This window comes from Akebia trifoliata, chromosome 13 (assembly GCF_017979445.1).
Source record: "Akebia trifoliata isolate Shusen 1 chromosome 13, ASM1797944v1, whole genome shotgun sequence".
Classification (NCBI taxonomy): Eukaryota; Viridiplantae; Streptophyta; class Magnoliopsida; order Ranunculales; family Lardizabalaceae; genus Akebia; species Akebia trifoliata.
Genome location: NC_141387.1, coordinates 6,876,332 through 6,892,457, shown reverse-complemented (window position 1 = coordinate 6,892,457; position 16,126 = coordinate 6,876,332). Strand labels below are relative to the sequence as shown.

The 16,126-nt window shown below is 34.1% G+C and overlaps 1 protein-coding gene across 1 annotated transcript; it reads right to left on the bottom strand.

Moving 5' to 3' along the window:
• Positions 1-5,646: 5,646 nt before the first annotated feature.
• LOC147387617 (zinc finger CCCH domain-containing protein 2-like) lies at positions 5,647-6,968 on the bottom strand. The gene has a single exon (XM_086421883.1). The coding sequence runs from the start codon at positions 6,857-6,859 to the stop codon at positions 5,801-5,803; it is 1,059 nt and encodes a 352-aa protein (XP_086278009.1). The 5' UTR covers positions 6,860-6,968; the 3' UTR covers positions 5,647-5,800.
• Positions 6,969-16,126: the final 9,158 nt, after the last annotated feature.

The following is a 16,126-nucleotide window of genomic DNA, read 5'->3' as shown; positions in this document are numbered from 1 at the left end:
TAATTGATGCGGTTAGGATTCACCCCAAAGGTATGTTAAATAACAAATTAACCGTAACAATTTGAATTAGTTTTATGACGTAGAACCCAACTCCAAGGTTTGTTGGGTACCAAACTTGAAGTAAGTAGTTTTTGTAATAAAAGTGCGACACTTAGGTATGCCAGGTCTATGTTACTTAATTTGTTGGTTCGCACATTTCGAATTCGGGTTGGTAGTTCACCACTTGAGAATGGACCCGGTTTGTATGGGTAGACAGGAATGAAGGCATTTGAACGTTGAAGTGATGAATAGGATAAAAAAAGATGTAGGTATTTGGTCATTTTTCATTAGTTTATTAATACAGACCATGGTCAAAGGGGTATTCCATCAATTTAAAAATTAAGTAGATATCTTAATATATCAACATGTAGAAGGGGTGTGAAAAAATTAAGTCAAAATAAAGGAAATCGGTTGGTTCACTAGGTTTCATGTAATCCGAGCAAATTGTACCATGAACTAGTTCGAATGGAACCTGTTCGCTGTTCGATACCCCCCTTAAACGAGTCGTGCTGGAGTGACCTCAAGATTGTACCTCATATCTCACTTTCCTAACGTGGAAATGTGCATGAACCATATATGCTTTTTCAGTCATATCTAGATGAAAAGCATCTACACACTTCCACGTCACGAGAGTGAGTTATGAGGTACAATCTTGAGGTCACGCATTATTCCCTTTCTAATTTTAAAACTCCACCCCCCACCACCACCACCACCAAAAAAAAAAAAAAAAAAGAAAAAAGAAAAAAATATAGACTAAAAAGGAGAGCTTCTATTGGCACCTCAACTTTTACTTATTTTCATGGGATACTTCCCAAAATGTGGGTAACTTATGTCTAAATTCTGATTTTTGTACACTGTTTAATTCCGAGAACATGCATGGGTAGATATTTTTAATTCAAAGTGATGGATTCGGTGGTATTAAAGTGACGAATTCGATGTAAATTTAAAGAAAAAAAATATCCTTATTTTTTAATGAAAATTTTGTTGATAATTTATCAGCAAGTTCGTCACTTTAAATTAAAAATACCTACTTCCAACGGAGTTGCTGAAAAATGATTTATACATGTTCTTGAAATTAATACGAACAGTGTACCGGATTCGATATTTCATCATATTCAACACATGAAATGATAATTCACCTTATTTTCATTATTTAAAATTAGGCTGCCAATAGCAACTCCCAAGTTGTGTTCTCGCTTGTGGGGTCTATGTGAATATAATATTTGTATGAGTGTTTTTTCTTTTTGTGCTCAGACTCCTCAGTGTGTGTGCCACGTCAATCATGTCGGGGTAACTCAAAAACTCACTGACATGGTAGGTGCAAGATTCATAGATTTTTAGTCAAGATACACAATTGCATAGATGTGTATCTCAAGGGAAAAATCTACGGTTCTTGCAGGGTACATGTCAGTTGAGTTTTTGAGTTACCCTTATCAGGTTGAGTTACAAAATCATTACACTTAAGTGTTATAACTAACCAAGCTAGTTATGTAAAGAGTAATGATTTCTTAACTTCCCCACGTGGTATAGTCAAAATACTCTTTTGAAGGGGCATGTTTTAGACTCGGATCTTTACTCCTTGGGATATAGATGTATAGATGTGTATCCCAGGGCATAAAATCTATGGTTCAAGCACATGCCACATCAAGAGAGTATTTTGAGTATGCTAGGTGGGAGAGTCACGTTATCACTACTCTTTCATAAATTAGGGATGCCATTCAATATAAGTGGGTATATGTGCAGTTATGTATTCCGAGGAAAAGAATCTATGATTGTAACACATGCCACATTAGGGCCATGTTTTAGAGAGTGTCAGAATCTTTTTTATAAATACACCCTCAAGTTAGTAAATTCATTTTTTCTTAATGCCGCCTCATCTTGATGTAATGGTGAACTCCAATCATCACATCAACAAAGCAAATTAGAATAATTGATCTCGATGATTCGAATGTTATCCATGATGATTTCAATTGTTAATATCCACCTAATCTCGTGGTGTATTTAGCAGGACATCCTTCCAATAATGATGAATGAACACACTCTTGATATGTTGCTAACGTGACAAGGACATAGAACCCCATCTTTTTCTATGTATCCTGATAAAAATGATCTATGATTTTGTGCCCTTGTCATGTCATCCGTGTACCAAGATCGAGTGCATTCATCATGACTCTAGTATAATATAGCAAAGCATCTCAATATTAGAAAAAAAAGAATAATATTAAAGTGACCTCAAGATTGTACCTCACATCTCACTTTCACATCAGAAAAAGTATCCATAGTTCCTACATACTTCCACGTTAGGAAAGTGAGACATGACTACAGTGAAGGGGTGGAGCCAGGATTTTCTTCTAGTGGGTGCAAACTTATAGTTAATTGGAGGGAGAGGGGGCAAAATTGGAGTGAGATGGGGGCAATAGGGTCCAACGGGGCATATCTGTAGTTTAAAATGCAGGAGTATCTCGAATTTAAGCATAAACTCAAGGATATCTAAAATACCTAAAAAATTTGAGCGAGGGCAATTGCTCCCAATGTCTCCTTAGTAGCTCCACCCCTGACTACAATCTTTAGGTCACTCTAGCATAACTCTTAAAAAAAATAAAAGAGAGATTTACCTGACAGCTCCAACTGTTGTATTATTATTATAAAAACTTCCTTACAGCCATGGTTTTTAAATTCGGTATCGCGTCTCGTCTCGTTCAGCTCCGATACCGAGTCGTCTCGGACGAGTTTTCCGATACGTTTGAGACGTCTCACGAGATAACTCGAAAATTTATACATAAGATGTAAAACTCGGTCAAAAAAATCACTTTGTGAGTTGGTCTCATTCAGCTCTGATACCGAGTTAACTCGGGCGATACGTCTCGGTCTCGGACGAGTTTAAAAACCATGCTTACAGCCCCAACTGTTGTATTATTATTATAAAAACTTCCTTAGATTTCTGACAACTAATAACCTTATTTTATCAAGTTTATTATTGACCAAACACTTGAGGGGCATCCGTGTCATAAAATTCAAATTTATGCAATTTATTTGTTACGTAATATACCTTGGAGTGGATTTTAACCGCATCAATTGTTGGCAGCCACATGGTTATGAAGGACAAAATTATAAGAATTTTTTAAAGAAAATTGTTTTTTTTATTTTTTTATTTTTTTATTTTTATTTTTTTATTTTTAGCTTATAATTAAAGTTTTAAAGTTTAGAGCTTGCTAGCCATCCACTTTCAACACCTACTATGAAGCTCAAAACTGTATTTTATTTTTGAATTTTTTCTTTTGAAACTGAGTTTTTCCATGAAATTTACAAGTATGTATCGTTGGATTGCTAATTTGATAATCCATATGAGCCCAACAACCCTTAGTAAGATTTGAAATCTCACTAAGCTAGTAATGTAGCATGATTCATAAAGTAAAAAATTGTTCCGATAACAAACTTGGGAGATTTTGTAATAAAATGCCAACAAATAGGTCTGCCTCGTAAATCTTTCAAAATAAAATTCAAAAAACCTTTATATTAAGAATAATGTTGAAGTGACCTCAAGATTTTTCGTTTTTTTCAATGGAAGTATTATTCTCCCAATTATTGAACTATTCTGAATAATTCACACATTTTAAGTTAAAAAAGAATAAAACATGTTTTTTTTAATATAATTTTTACGAAATTTTATAAAACTTGATAGAAAAAAAAAATGCTATTGTAATTAACTTGTTGTATGTTACTAAGAGTAAACTTGTAAGTTGTGACGTGTAACACAAGTTGTTTTCGAAGCGGTCATTTCTTCAAAATTTTGGCACTTTTTAAATGACAAATGGCCTTTTGACTTAAAAAATATAATAACATGACCCTCTACATTTATTTGAGATTACACCATAATTTTTTAAATTGATGATTTATCTCTTGACTTTGGTCTTTTTTTATAAACCAATTGAGCAATAACCTCAATACCCTCATTATCACCAACATCATTATTACCATCACCAATATATCATCACCGTCACCATCACGCATTTCGTCATCACCATCACTATTAACATCACTATCATATTACCAAAATTTTTTTATTTTCAAATTTTTTAAAATGAGACGGATGATACACATAGAAAGCATTTGCCGCATATTTTCCATTTATCGAATTTTAGACCGGATTTTTGTAATTCAAAATTGAATAAAACTCGAATTTTTCACGAATCAAATTTTTGTTGTATTTTGACTTGCTAACAAGGAAATCATATGTTTTTCATCGACATACAAATGAAAAATCATCTATGATTCTTACACACTTCCATGTGAGGAAAGTGAGATATGAGGTACAATCTTGAGATCATTCCAAGAGACTCTTATGATGTCTTGATGCGAAACTAATCTAGACCATGGGATGATCTTCAAAATACTTTACCTTTTTTTTTGTTTTTTAATCTGACTAATTTTTTTATTAGTTTTATTTATCCCTTCTCATAATCTTAAATACAAGGCATTTTATGTTAAAATTTTTACTTTTACTCTATGTATAGTGGCAAAGTCGGGATTTGGAAATTTTCAAAAAGGAAAAAAATAGAAAGAAAAAAAAATTAAGAAAAAATATTAAATAAAATTAAAAAATTTCTTATTAAAATATAATTTTAGAGCTTTGTGAGGAAGTCGGGATTAAATCAAATCATGGAATATGGTCACTATGATTATGAAATTATTGATATTGTAAATTACTAAAATGCTATTACATCTATTTTCTTTAAAAAAATAATATTAAAAAATAAAAAAAGAGAGAATCTACACGGAACGATTGGATCAACAGCTAAGCTTAGCTAACAAGACTAGCATGCAATAATGATGAATCAAATCTTACTTTTTGATCAATCAAATGAAGGAGAGGAGCATGGGTTGCTCCCCCTCAACCATTATTATATGGGACAGACCCCCACCAACCCAACACACCCCATGATTACAAAAAATATCTCCACTACCCCCTCCATTCCAAACAGACCCCACACCCACTATTATGGCCTATTTCTCCTTCCCATCCCTCTCTTTTATCTCTACCTTATTTATTTTTTTGGAAAAATAATAATGATACAATGGATATTGTAACATCATACTATCTTACACCCACTTGATCAGAGAATCATCAAACATAACACATCAAGCTAATGCTGGGCATGAAGATAGTGAAATCTCAAAAAAAAGATTCGGTTACACTTTCGTCTTTAGTGTTATTAAGTTCACAACAGATGTCATCACTAGAGAGAGATTCTGAGCAATCCCCATTACGTGGTGATCCTACACTTTCCCAACCTTTGCATGTATGACACGTCATCCTTCCCATCCCTTGCATGTCATCCACGTGTTCTCCTTAGATAACATGCTGAGGTGATGGTGGTTGAGATAGAATAGAACCTTTAAGCATGATTTGTGGGAAGTTGAAGGCACTTGAATCGTGGTCATGCGAAGTAGAGAGAGAACATGAATTACAAGTCTGGGTTTACATTAAGAAATAAAGAGAGCTTCTATTGCCACACCAATTCCTATATAAAATACCAAAGAATTGCACAGTTGGTGTGGCATTAGCAAAAGTTGGTATGGTAATAGCAGGAGAGAGAGAGAGAGAGATTAATAGGACATTAAAACTCTTAAGCTTAAACACCAAATTATTAACATAGAAATCAAAATGAAACCAAACCCAATAACAATCATCAATCACATACTGTTTTATGTATGATTGATGCAAGACTCCTATACAAAACCTTGATCTCAGCATCATCAACTACATTACAAGATCATTAACCCACTCAATATCAGGACATGGTCCACCATTATTGACTAAGCCATCTTCATTAAAAATATCTTTAGACCCAATATGATTTGTAGTAGTAGGAGAGAGAAGAAACTGTTGTTGGTTCTCAAAATTAGGTGAAACTCCTCCACCATTGAAGAGATTTCCATTAACACAAGTTGCAGAACCTGCACCAACATCCATGCCTTCCAAAGAACTCACAAGCTCCATAAGAGCACTCTTATAACTCAAATAGCCAACAAAAGATCGATTCGAATAGATCGAATTCGAATTTGTCGAACAACCCTCATTAAATCGAGAAATCAAAGAAAATCCCTCTTTTAATCCATTGTTATTAGGCGACAGAGGAGGAGATAATGTTGGTGGAGATGAATGAGAGAATCCCATTAGAGTCGAAGTTGGCGAAGAAGCAACAGAGTTACAGAAACCACAACAATGCGAACTCGAAAATTGAGAACCAGAAGGCAAGATTCGGATCTCACGTGGTGAGTGAGCAAAAAAACAAACTTTTCTCCTACAATTCTTCCCATCTTTGCATACGTGAGTTCGATACTTAGCTGGATGAAGCCAACATTCGAAAACCCCATGAGCGAACTCGCAAGAATCTCCACGAGGACAACTTCCTTTACGAAAATCAGAACAAGGGTTTCCAGAATAATGGAATCTACGAGGATCTCTTCTTCGAGCCTTCTCGCCTGGATGTGCGAAAGGGCAATCGGTCCAATCGTGACTACGACTTCGCATACATCGACGAATCTTGAACTCGTAGATTCGAAATTCATCGCTCGCGTAAGGATCTGGTTCTTCTTCTTCTTCATCAAAATCATGGTTTTCTTCTTCGTTGTGGATTTGTTGTAATCTAGGGTTTTCATCTATGAAGTGATGATGAGGGGAAATTGAGATGGGGAGCTTAGATCTTCGATTCAGAAGTTTGCGAGGTGGGAGATTGAGATCTTGGAGGGTTTTTTGGGGGGAGAAGAGTGAGTGAGAATGGCGATGGTGATGATGCTCTGCACAGATAGTCCCCATTAGAGAGAGCTTGGATTTGAATCTTGGTAGGAGTGATGGGTGAGGGTTTCAGAAGATTTAAGAAGAGAAGAGGAGAGAGAGAGAGAGAGAGAGAGAGAGACATACAGAAGAAATGAGAGTGAGGTATGGGGGAAGAACTGCGTGGCTGCTTTGCACTTGGTGCTGTGCATGCAGACTTCACATGTGTCACCTCACCTCCTCGGTCACCATGCATCATCACTCTACTTTTTCATGTAGTTTTAAAACTCGGCCGAGTGAACTCGAATCGATTTGAGGTGACTCGTTCCAAAATTCAATATTTTTGAAAATTTCAAATTGGTAATTTACCATAACGTGCAATGTAAATTGAAAAATTACTAAAATGGTTTACTATTCATCTTAATTTTGAAAATGGTGATTTATCATTTTTGAAAATAAGTTATTTTTATCAAAACAGTATAATTTGAAATGAATAGGTTTTCGATATCAAAAATGTCTTTTTAACATCTTTTTATAAAATAGATACACATCCCTTGTTTAAGTAAGAGAATTGCTATTGCCTCACCAATTTTTACTAATGCCACGCCAATCGTATGCAATTCTTTAGTAATTTATATGAGAATTGGTGTGGCAATAATAGCTCTCTTAAGTAAATTGATAGAAATATAATTATTTTAATACATAGATGTTTCTATTCAAGATTTTACTTATCTCAGCACTCGATGGCTTTGTTATAGATTTACAATGCCTTAACTCTAATGGAGATAATGACTTTCGATTTTCAAATCTCTTTCAATGTCGAAAATGGCGTACAAAGCCATTGAGTGCTGAAATAAATTAAATCGTGAAATGAAATATCATTGTATTAAAAGAGTTATATTTCTATCTGTTTATTTAAACATGGATATGTATATTATTTTATAAAATGATGCTAAATTGTTATTTTTGGTATTAAAACACTATGCATTTTAAATTTTACCGTTTAAATAAAATAATTTATTGCATCATTTTGGTAAGTTTTTGTTTTTATGTACCATTTTGATAATTTGTTTAATTTGTAAAATTCTCGGACAAGGAATCAAAAATTTTTTTTTACTCACCTAAAAAATCAATCTAGGATTTCATAGAATCTTGGATTGACCAATCACATGAATCCACATGTATTGAAGATATCCCCAATTTACAAAACTACCCTCATTAGGTTTGGTACAATTGGGTCTTACGAGATTATGTGAAATACCAGGTTAATTTTTTTAATGAGCAAGCATTATAGGAAAATTTACTTAAAAGACCCTGGTGGATGGACATTTTTCTAAATAGTCCCTAAGTTTTAGGCGTTCTCTTAATAATTCATTTAGTAAACTTTTTCTTTTTTTAGCAATCCCTAGACCCCATTTCCCACATTTCTCATGATTGAATGTCCTGACTATTAGAACTCATCGTTTTCATCCACAAAAATTCGATTTTTGGCATCTCAATCCAGTTTCAGAGATTCCATTATGCCAGGAATGATTTAAGAAAGAAGAAAAAGTCATTTTCAAGGGTTTTTTTTTTTTTTTTTTTTTTTTTCACTTTTTTCTTAACTTTTGGATGTAAATCGATCAAGAATGGTTCTTTTGGGTTGAAATCATCTAAACAAGTCGTTATCTTAAGGTTTTAGTCATCTTTCCATGTATTATAATTGAAACTCGAAAATTGAAAATGGATGGGTTTTACTGGTGTTGAGTTCAATATTTTTTATTTTAAAAGTGGTGAACTCGACAGTAAATGATGGTGAGTTCAACAATAAAATTGTAAACTCAACACTAAATAAAGAAGCATCGAATTCAACAATAAATAAAAAATGGTGAACTCGACAATAAATAATATTTAAAAAAAAAAACAGTGAGTTTGCCAATAATGAGGAACCATTAAGAAATAAAAAGTTTACTAAATGTCTTATGAAGCTATAACGCAACTTAGGGACTATTTAAAAATATATCCCTTCGTCAAAGTCCTTTAAGTAATTTTACTAAAATTATATGTCATCCCTTAAATCAATGGCGAATGATAGTGACCAGACTCCAGAGCATGGAATGGGTGCAAAAGCGGGAGTGGGAACGCAAAAGCGCTAAGTTCAAAAATATCTTAGAGTGTTGAGCGCCTACAAAGCATTATATCAATAATATACTCAAATATCAGTTTATTTTTGTATGCTTACCTATCACTACTTATTTTTTGTTGCAAAAAATATATCATTTACAATTTATAATAAAATAAACATATTTTATTCAATAAATTTTGTATTGAAAAATACAATCATTGATCCACTATTGTCCATAGCTATTATACATCCATTCATCCTATGATGTTTATGGATTTGTCATATTTTTTTTGTATGAGTTACAACACCGCACTATTGATCAATATAATCAATAAATATTTTAATGATCTAAAATTTATTCTACTTCAAAGGTTTTAGATTAATTTTTTAATTACAATAATATTTTGAAAATTTTCATCATTATATTATTGTTTTCTTATAAATATAATATTCACTAACCTTTCATTGCAATGTTTGTTTTTGAGGACATACATAACCAATAATTATTTAAGAAATAAAAAATATTTAATATGATGGTTATATTGAGAATTTGCAAAGTGGGTTTTCAGCATTTTTTTTTAGTGGGTTCCATGTTTTGAGAGGTGGAATTGAAGAAAGATTTGCTCCCAAAGCACCAAAACAGAGATTGTGAGTGGGAGAAGCACTCCTAACAGAAGGATTGAGTCACTAGGGGGCAAGAGGGAGCTACAACCTCCTTCAAATTATTATTATTTTTTCATTATTCTCTTCCCACATTTTGGTCAAGTTAATGACATGCCCCTCCCAATTTTGGTTATATTAGAGATACCCTTGGATTTTCATATTGATGACAGGCCCCTCCCACTTTTAGTCAATATATTAGAGATACCCCTAGACTTTTCAAACTGATTGCATGCTCCACACCCCAGATTTTGGTCAATATTAAAAACATTCCCTGGGCTTTCCAACTGATAACATTCCCACCCTGACCTACATCTTTTTCTTAAGACTGAAGTAAATGGCCTAAATACCTCTGTCTTCATTTTTCTATCAAAACAAATCATCTTCAACCCGTTTTTTTCCCCCACATTTTCAAACTTACAATTCCATCTTTTTCAACATTTAAACCTCAAGAAAATAGAGAATTTTGGTCACGTGTAAAAAGATATATTTTTTGCATAGAAAAATTAAGGATTTCTACAAGATATTGAAGACAATGGGTTGAAGAAGAGGCTTGATAGATTAATAGTTGTATACCTTAGAGTTTAATAGGTTGAAGATGAAATTTTAGGCTTAAATTGTTCAATCTTAAGATTCTGCCTCCTTTAACCTCCACATCTCAAAAAAAGATAGAATTTTAGAGAAGTAGAAAGGATGGAATTTTAGATAGAAATGATTTTTTACATTATAAAATAATGCAAAAATGACAGAGATAGTAACATTATCTATAACACAAGAGATGAATAGATGAATGATTGTTTGAGTATATACATCGAGAAAAACATTCTTAATAATATTGAATGTGTCCGCTATGCAACACTTTTAGAACATGAAAATTTGTCGATGAAAATTTTAAAAAACTATATATAATAATTGTAATGGAAATAGCTTATATAAGTAAGAAATGATTTTGTGAAAGAAAAAAATCATTTTGTGTATCTTTTGCTGATTTGAGTTTCCATTTCCCTTCTCAATGTTACCTTATTTATGAAAAAATAAGTTACCTATTTTCTGTTCTTTTTGTTATTTTTATTGGAAAATGAGATAAAGTAATTATTTGAGAATATCAATCAACTATAGTTTGCCCCCCTACAAGAAAATCTTGCTCAGCCCCTACTTCTTTTTAGTTCTGTATTAAATGCACCAATGAATAAGTCTGTCATAAAACACAACGGAGTCCCACTCTCTTTGTCTCAAAATGTATGCCCCATAAACAAGGTATTTAGAGGATAGATTTCACCATTTTTACTTTTTCTCATCTTCCTCTTTTCAAAAATGCTTCTAACTTTGTTTTCTTTCTTCTTCTACTCTTTTTTAATATTACCCGTCCAACTTTATTATCTTTTATCTTCTCCCCCTCTTTCTTGCTAATATTTTCAATTTTTTTTTTCTCTTTTACCCGCTTAACCCCAAAGGGGATGCCCGTGTTGTAGGCACGTGTAAAGTCTAGTATATATAATATGGGAAAAGGTTGCATGGACCAAACCTTTTATTTGAGCCATGTTATCTTTCACATAGGTCGCAATGACACCCCCACCCTTTACAATTAAGGGTTAGATTAGGTTTGGAAATATATACATACACACACATAGTAGAGTTTACCCTTGCCTACAACACAAGCATTCTCTTTGGGAGTTGAGGGGGTCAAAGAGGAAAAATTATAAAATTGGCAGGGTATTATTAAAGAATCTTTGGAGTTAAAGAGGTAAAAGAGAAGAAATAGTAATTAAAAGGGTATTATTGCAAATAATGGAGGAATAGAAGAGGGAAGAGGGGAAAGAAAATACAGTTGAATGGGTGAGAGAGAAGGCAATAAAGTGAGGCTCGTACAAAAAGGGGTGGATGAGACTTTTATCCCCATAATTGTAGCAAATGTTGGTCCCTATATATAAAGCCAAACATTCTGTCATATATGGGTTAGAGGTTTCAGAATGGACTAATTTTTGTGAGGATGATTTTTATGATGAAAAGATCATTCTCACAAAAAATCATCCTATTCCGAAACTTCTAAACCCAGTTTACAAGTTGAAGAATCGTGGATCGTTAATTATTTGTAAACCACTTTTGATTGGGTTAGAAGTTTCAGAATGAGTTGATTTTTTTATCAGAATGATCTCCTCACCATAGAAATCATTAAAATATATATATATATATATATATATATATATCAGACCATTCCAAAACTTCTAACCCATGTAGGATGAAATATGTTGGCAAAATCAAAATGTTTGGCCCTTGAACGGCCCCGCAACTATATATAAATTATTATTAGTACAATCTAAGACTTTGAAAATCGAAGGCGACTAAACTCTCAAATTTAAATTTGGAATCTAACAGTGAAAACAAGTAGTTTTTAATTATTATTTTTTAAGTTCTTAGAATGTTATGCTTTGTAAACATGTAACTTAATAGTTTAGTCTTCTGCCAAACAAGTGGAGGCCCCCAATTATGGGGTCGATATATATATGGGAAGCGTTTAAAGGCCCTAAAGAGAGCCAAACATTGTGCTAAATATTTTTCAATATATGGGTTAGAAGTTTCAAAATGAATTGATTTTTGTGAGAATGATCTCTACAATGAGGAGATTGTCCTCATAAAAAATCAGTTCATTATAAAACTTCTAACCCCATCAAAAGTAGTTTACAAATAATTGACGGTTCACGATTCTTCAACTTGTAAACCTGGGTTAGAAGTTTCAAAATGGGATGATTTTTTTGTGAGGGCGATCTTTCTTCGCGGAGATTATCCTTACAAAAAATTAGCTTATTTTAAAACTCCTAACCCATGTATCGAAAAATGTTTGGCTCTCTTCATATATATATATATATATATATATGGATGGCGTTATTACGACCCCCATTACGACTCACCGTTTGTCTTATATGGGCAAAAATGTTTGGAATGGGCTGATTTTTTGTGAGGGTGATCTCTGTGATGAGGGGATCATCCTGGCAAAAAATCATCCCATTCCAAAACTTCTAACCCCATCAAAATTGATTTACAAAAATTGGACGGTCTAAAATTTTTCAACTTGTAAACATGGGGCTAGAAGTTTCATAATGAGCTGATTTTTGGCAAGGATGATCTCCTCACCATAGAGATCATCCTCACAAAAAAAATCAGCCCATTCCAAACATTTTTGCCCATATAAGACAAAATGGTGTGTCGCAATGGGGGTCGTAATGGGGGTCTATGGAACCCGACCCTATATATATATATATGGGTAGCGTTCAATGGCTAACTTTTTAACAAATTTTTTCGCAAAACATTTTTCAAAACATGAGTTAGAAGTTTTAGAATGGGCTGATTTTTGGTGAGGATGATCTCTATGGTGAGGAGATCATCCTCACCAAAAATCATCCCATTCCAAAACTTCTAACCCATGTTTACAACTTGAAAAATCGTGGACCGTCCAATTTTTGTAAACTATTTTTGATGGGGTTAAAAGTTTTGGAATGGGCTGATTTTTGGTGATGATGATCTCCTCACCGTAGAGATCATCCTCACCAAAAATCAGCCCATTCCAAAACTTCTAACTCATGTTTTGAAAAATGTTTTGCCAAAAAGTTAGCCATTGAACGGAACCCATATATATATATATATATATATATATATATATATATATATAGGTCCCATTTGGCACCCAACAATTTGCCCAACATGTTTTGTCCTACATGGGTTAGAAGTTTTGGAATAGGCTGGTTTTTGGTGAGGATGATCTCTACGGTGTAGAGAGAGTTAGAAGTTTTGGAATAGGCTGCTGATTTTTGGTGAGGATGATCTCTACGGTGTAGAGAGGGTTAGAAGTTTTGGAATAGACTGGTTTTTGGTGAGGATATCTCTACGGTGTAGAGAGGGTTAGAAGTTTTGGAATAGGCTGATTTTTGGTGAGGATGATCTCTATGGTGTAGAGATCATCCTCACCAAAAATCAGCCTATTCCAAAACTTCTAACCCCATCACAAATAGTTTACAAAAAATGGACGGTCCACGATTTTTCAACTTGTAAACATGGGGTTAGAAGTTTTGGAATAGGCTGATTTTTTGTGAGGATGATCTCTTCACCAAAAATCAGCCAATTCCAAAACTTCTAACCCATGTAGGACAAAACATGTTGGGTAAATGGTTGGGTGTTGAACATTTCCTTATATATATATATATACCTTCCTTTGTCTAAATCTTTACAACCCATAAAGAACGTATCTAGAAATATATTTTAGAATAATGATTTTTTGACGCCCCCTCTGACACACCCCCTACACCCTCATCACGAAATCGTAGATCATTTACCTCGGGATACACATAACCATAAATCATCTTCTTGTATCTCGAGGCAAATGATCCACGGTTCTGTGATGAGGGCATATGGGGCGTGTGTAAAAGGGGAAGTCAAATTATCACAACTTTATATTTTATCTTTATTGCCTTTTTTCTTCCCTCATTTTTCAATAATATCCCAACTATATTGCCTTTTCTCTTCTCTCATTTGCTAATAATACCCTTCAACTTTATTGTCTTTCTTTTTCTACCTCACTTTTTTCAATAATACTTTTACAACTTTGTAGGAACTAAAAATATCCCTTTCCTAGGGATTAACAAAATTATCAAATCGAGGTAATCAAATATTACAAATCTAATCCAATCCTAAGGGTTCGATATAAAAAATGCAAGTAGAGATTCGGTTAATTTGGTTGAATCCCTTATCTAATACACTAAGAGGTTTGACCTCTTAGTTTGCCCCACCTTACAATGTAACTCCAAAAGGTTCGCCCATTAATTTTGACCCATTGTTATTTTCATCCAAAGGAGGCTCAACCTCTTTAAGGAGTCGACTCCTTGTTATTTTCATCTGAAGGAAGTTTGACCTCCTCAAGGAGTTGACCCTTTGCTATTTCATCTAAAGAAGGTTCGACCTCCTTAGGAAGTTGACCCTCGTGTTATTTCATCCACAGAAGGTTTGACATCTCAAGGAGCCAACCCTTATTCTATTCATCTAAAGGAGGTTTGACCTCCTCAAGGATGCGACCCCTAGCTTTACTCATCCAAAGGAGGTTTGGTCTCATCAAGGAGCCAACCCCTTGCTATTTCATCCAAATGAGGTTGGACCTCCTCAAGGAACCAACCCCTTTCCACATCATTTGACCCCTTTCTTGTGTCTTTTAAGGTGGTTCGATCAACTTGGTCGATCCCTCTCTTGTTTCTTTTAGGAGGTTCGACCAACATGGCCGACCCCTTTTACTGTCTTAGGTGGTTTGGCCCCCAAGGTCAACCCCTTTGTGCACTCCCTCAAGAAGGTTTGGCTCCCAAGGTCGACCCCTCTATGTATTCCCTCAATGAGGTTTGAAGCACAAAGCCGACCACTCTATGTGTTCCCTCAAGAAGGTTTGACCTCTTTGATCAACTCTTCTCCTTAATGTGCTCTATGAAAGGTGGTTTGGTCAACTAGGTCGCCTTATCATCATGATATATGGGTCGGCCAAACACGTCCCTTACCCTAAGAGGTTTGGCCAACGAGCCCCTTGACCTTAAGAGGTTCGACCAATGATTCCCTTCACACTAGGTGGTTTAGCCACCAAGGCCAACTTATCCCCTTAACAAGCTCCACAAACAATAAAAGGTTTGGCCATCAATGCTAACCCATCTTCTCAACATTATACACTGCATGGTTTAGCCACCCAGGCCAAGGAGAAACCCACATAGTAACTAAAGAGGCAACCTTATGCCAAGCTACCCAAGTAACATAAATTACACATAGGGTTTGAATGAACCACAACTGCATAACTTAATTGAGTCAATTTGAGAATTGAGTAGTCGTTGAGTTAAGACAGTTACATATTTAAAGTCGTTCTTCATGTAGGTCACAAGAATCATAAAGAGTAGGGCTTAAAATGGTACGGATTTTATTTGAAATTTGAGTAATCCGAATTCAAATTTAGCGGATTTGATTTCATCAAGTATATCCGAATTAACATATGGTTCGGATATGGGTTGATGTCCCTTCACCTCGAGTTGGATCTGAGATATGATTCCATCCCTATATTTGTCAAGATCCGAATGCTATATTACTTTGCAAGATGTATTATTATATTTTTTAAAGTCATATTTTATCAACCATTAGAGGTTGAGTGTAGTAGTTAAGGGCTTTCTTTAAAATGGAGAGGTCATGAATTCAATACCGCTTAGTCATATTTTAACAATTTTATTTAACATAATCTTAAACAGTTTGACATTATCCAACCCGACCGACTCAAATCAATAAATTCGATCGTATTGAATTCGCATATGGTTTTAATAAAAATAAAATTATTCAGATATGGTCTTAACTAGTATGATCTGAGTCAGATATGAATCTGGATATGGATATGGACACACTCATATCAGACCCGTTTTAAACTCTAATGAGAAGTGTATTTTCATTATCATCAAAACATCATGATCTTTTACTACCATAGATGCTAGAGAACATGAGTGAGTGGTTACAATTAAGTTTACTACCTTATTTAATGA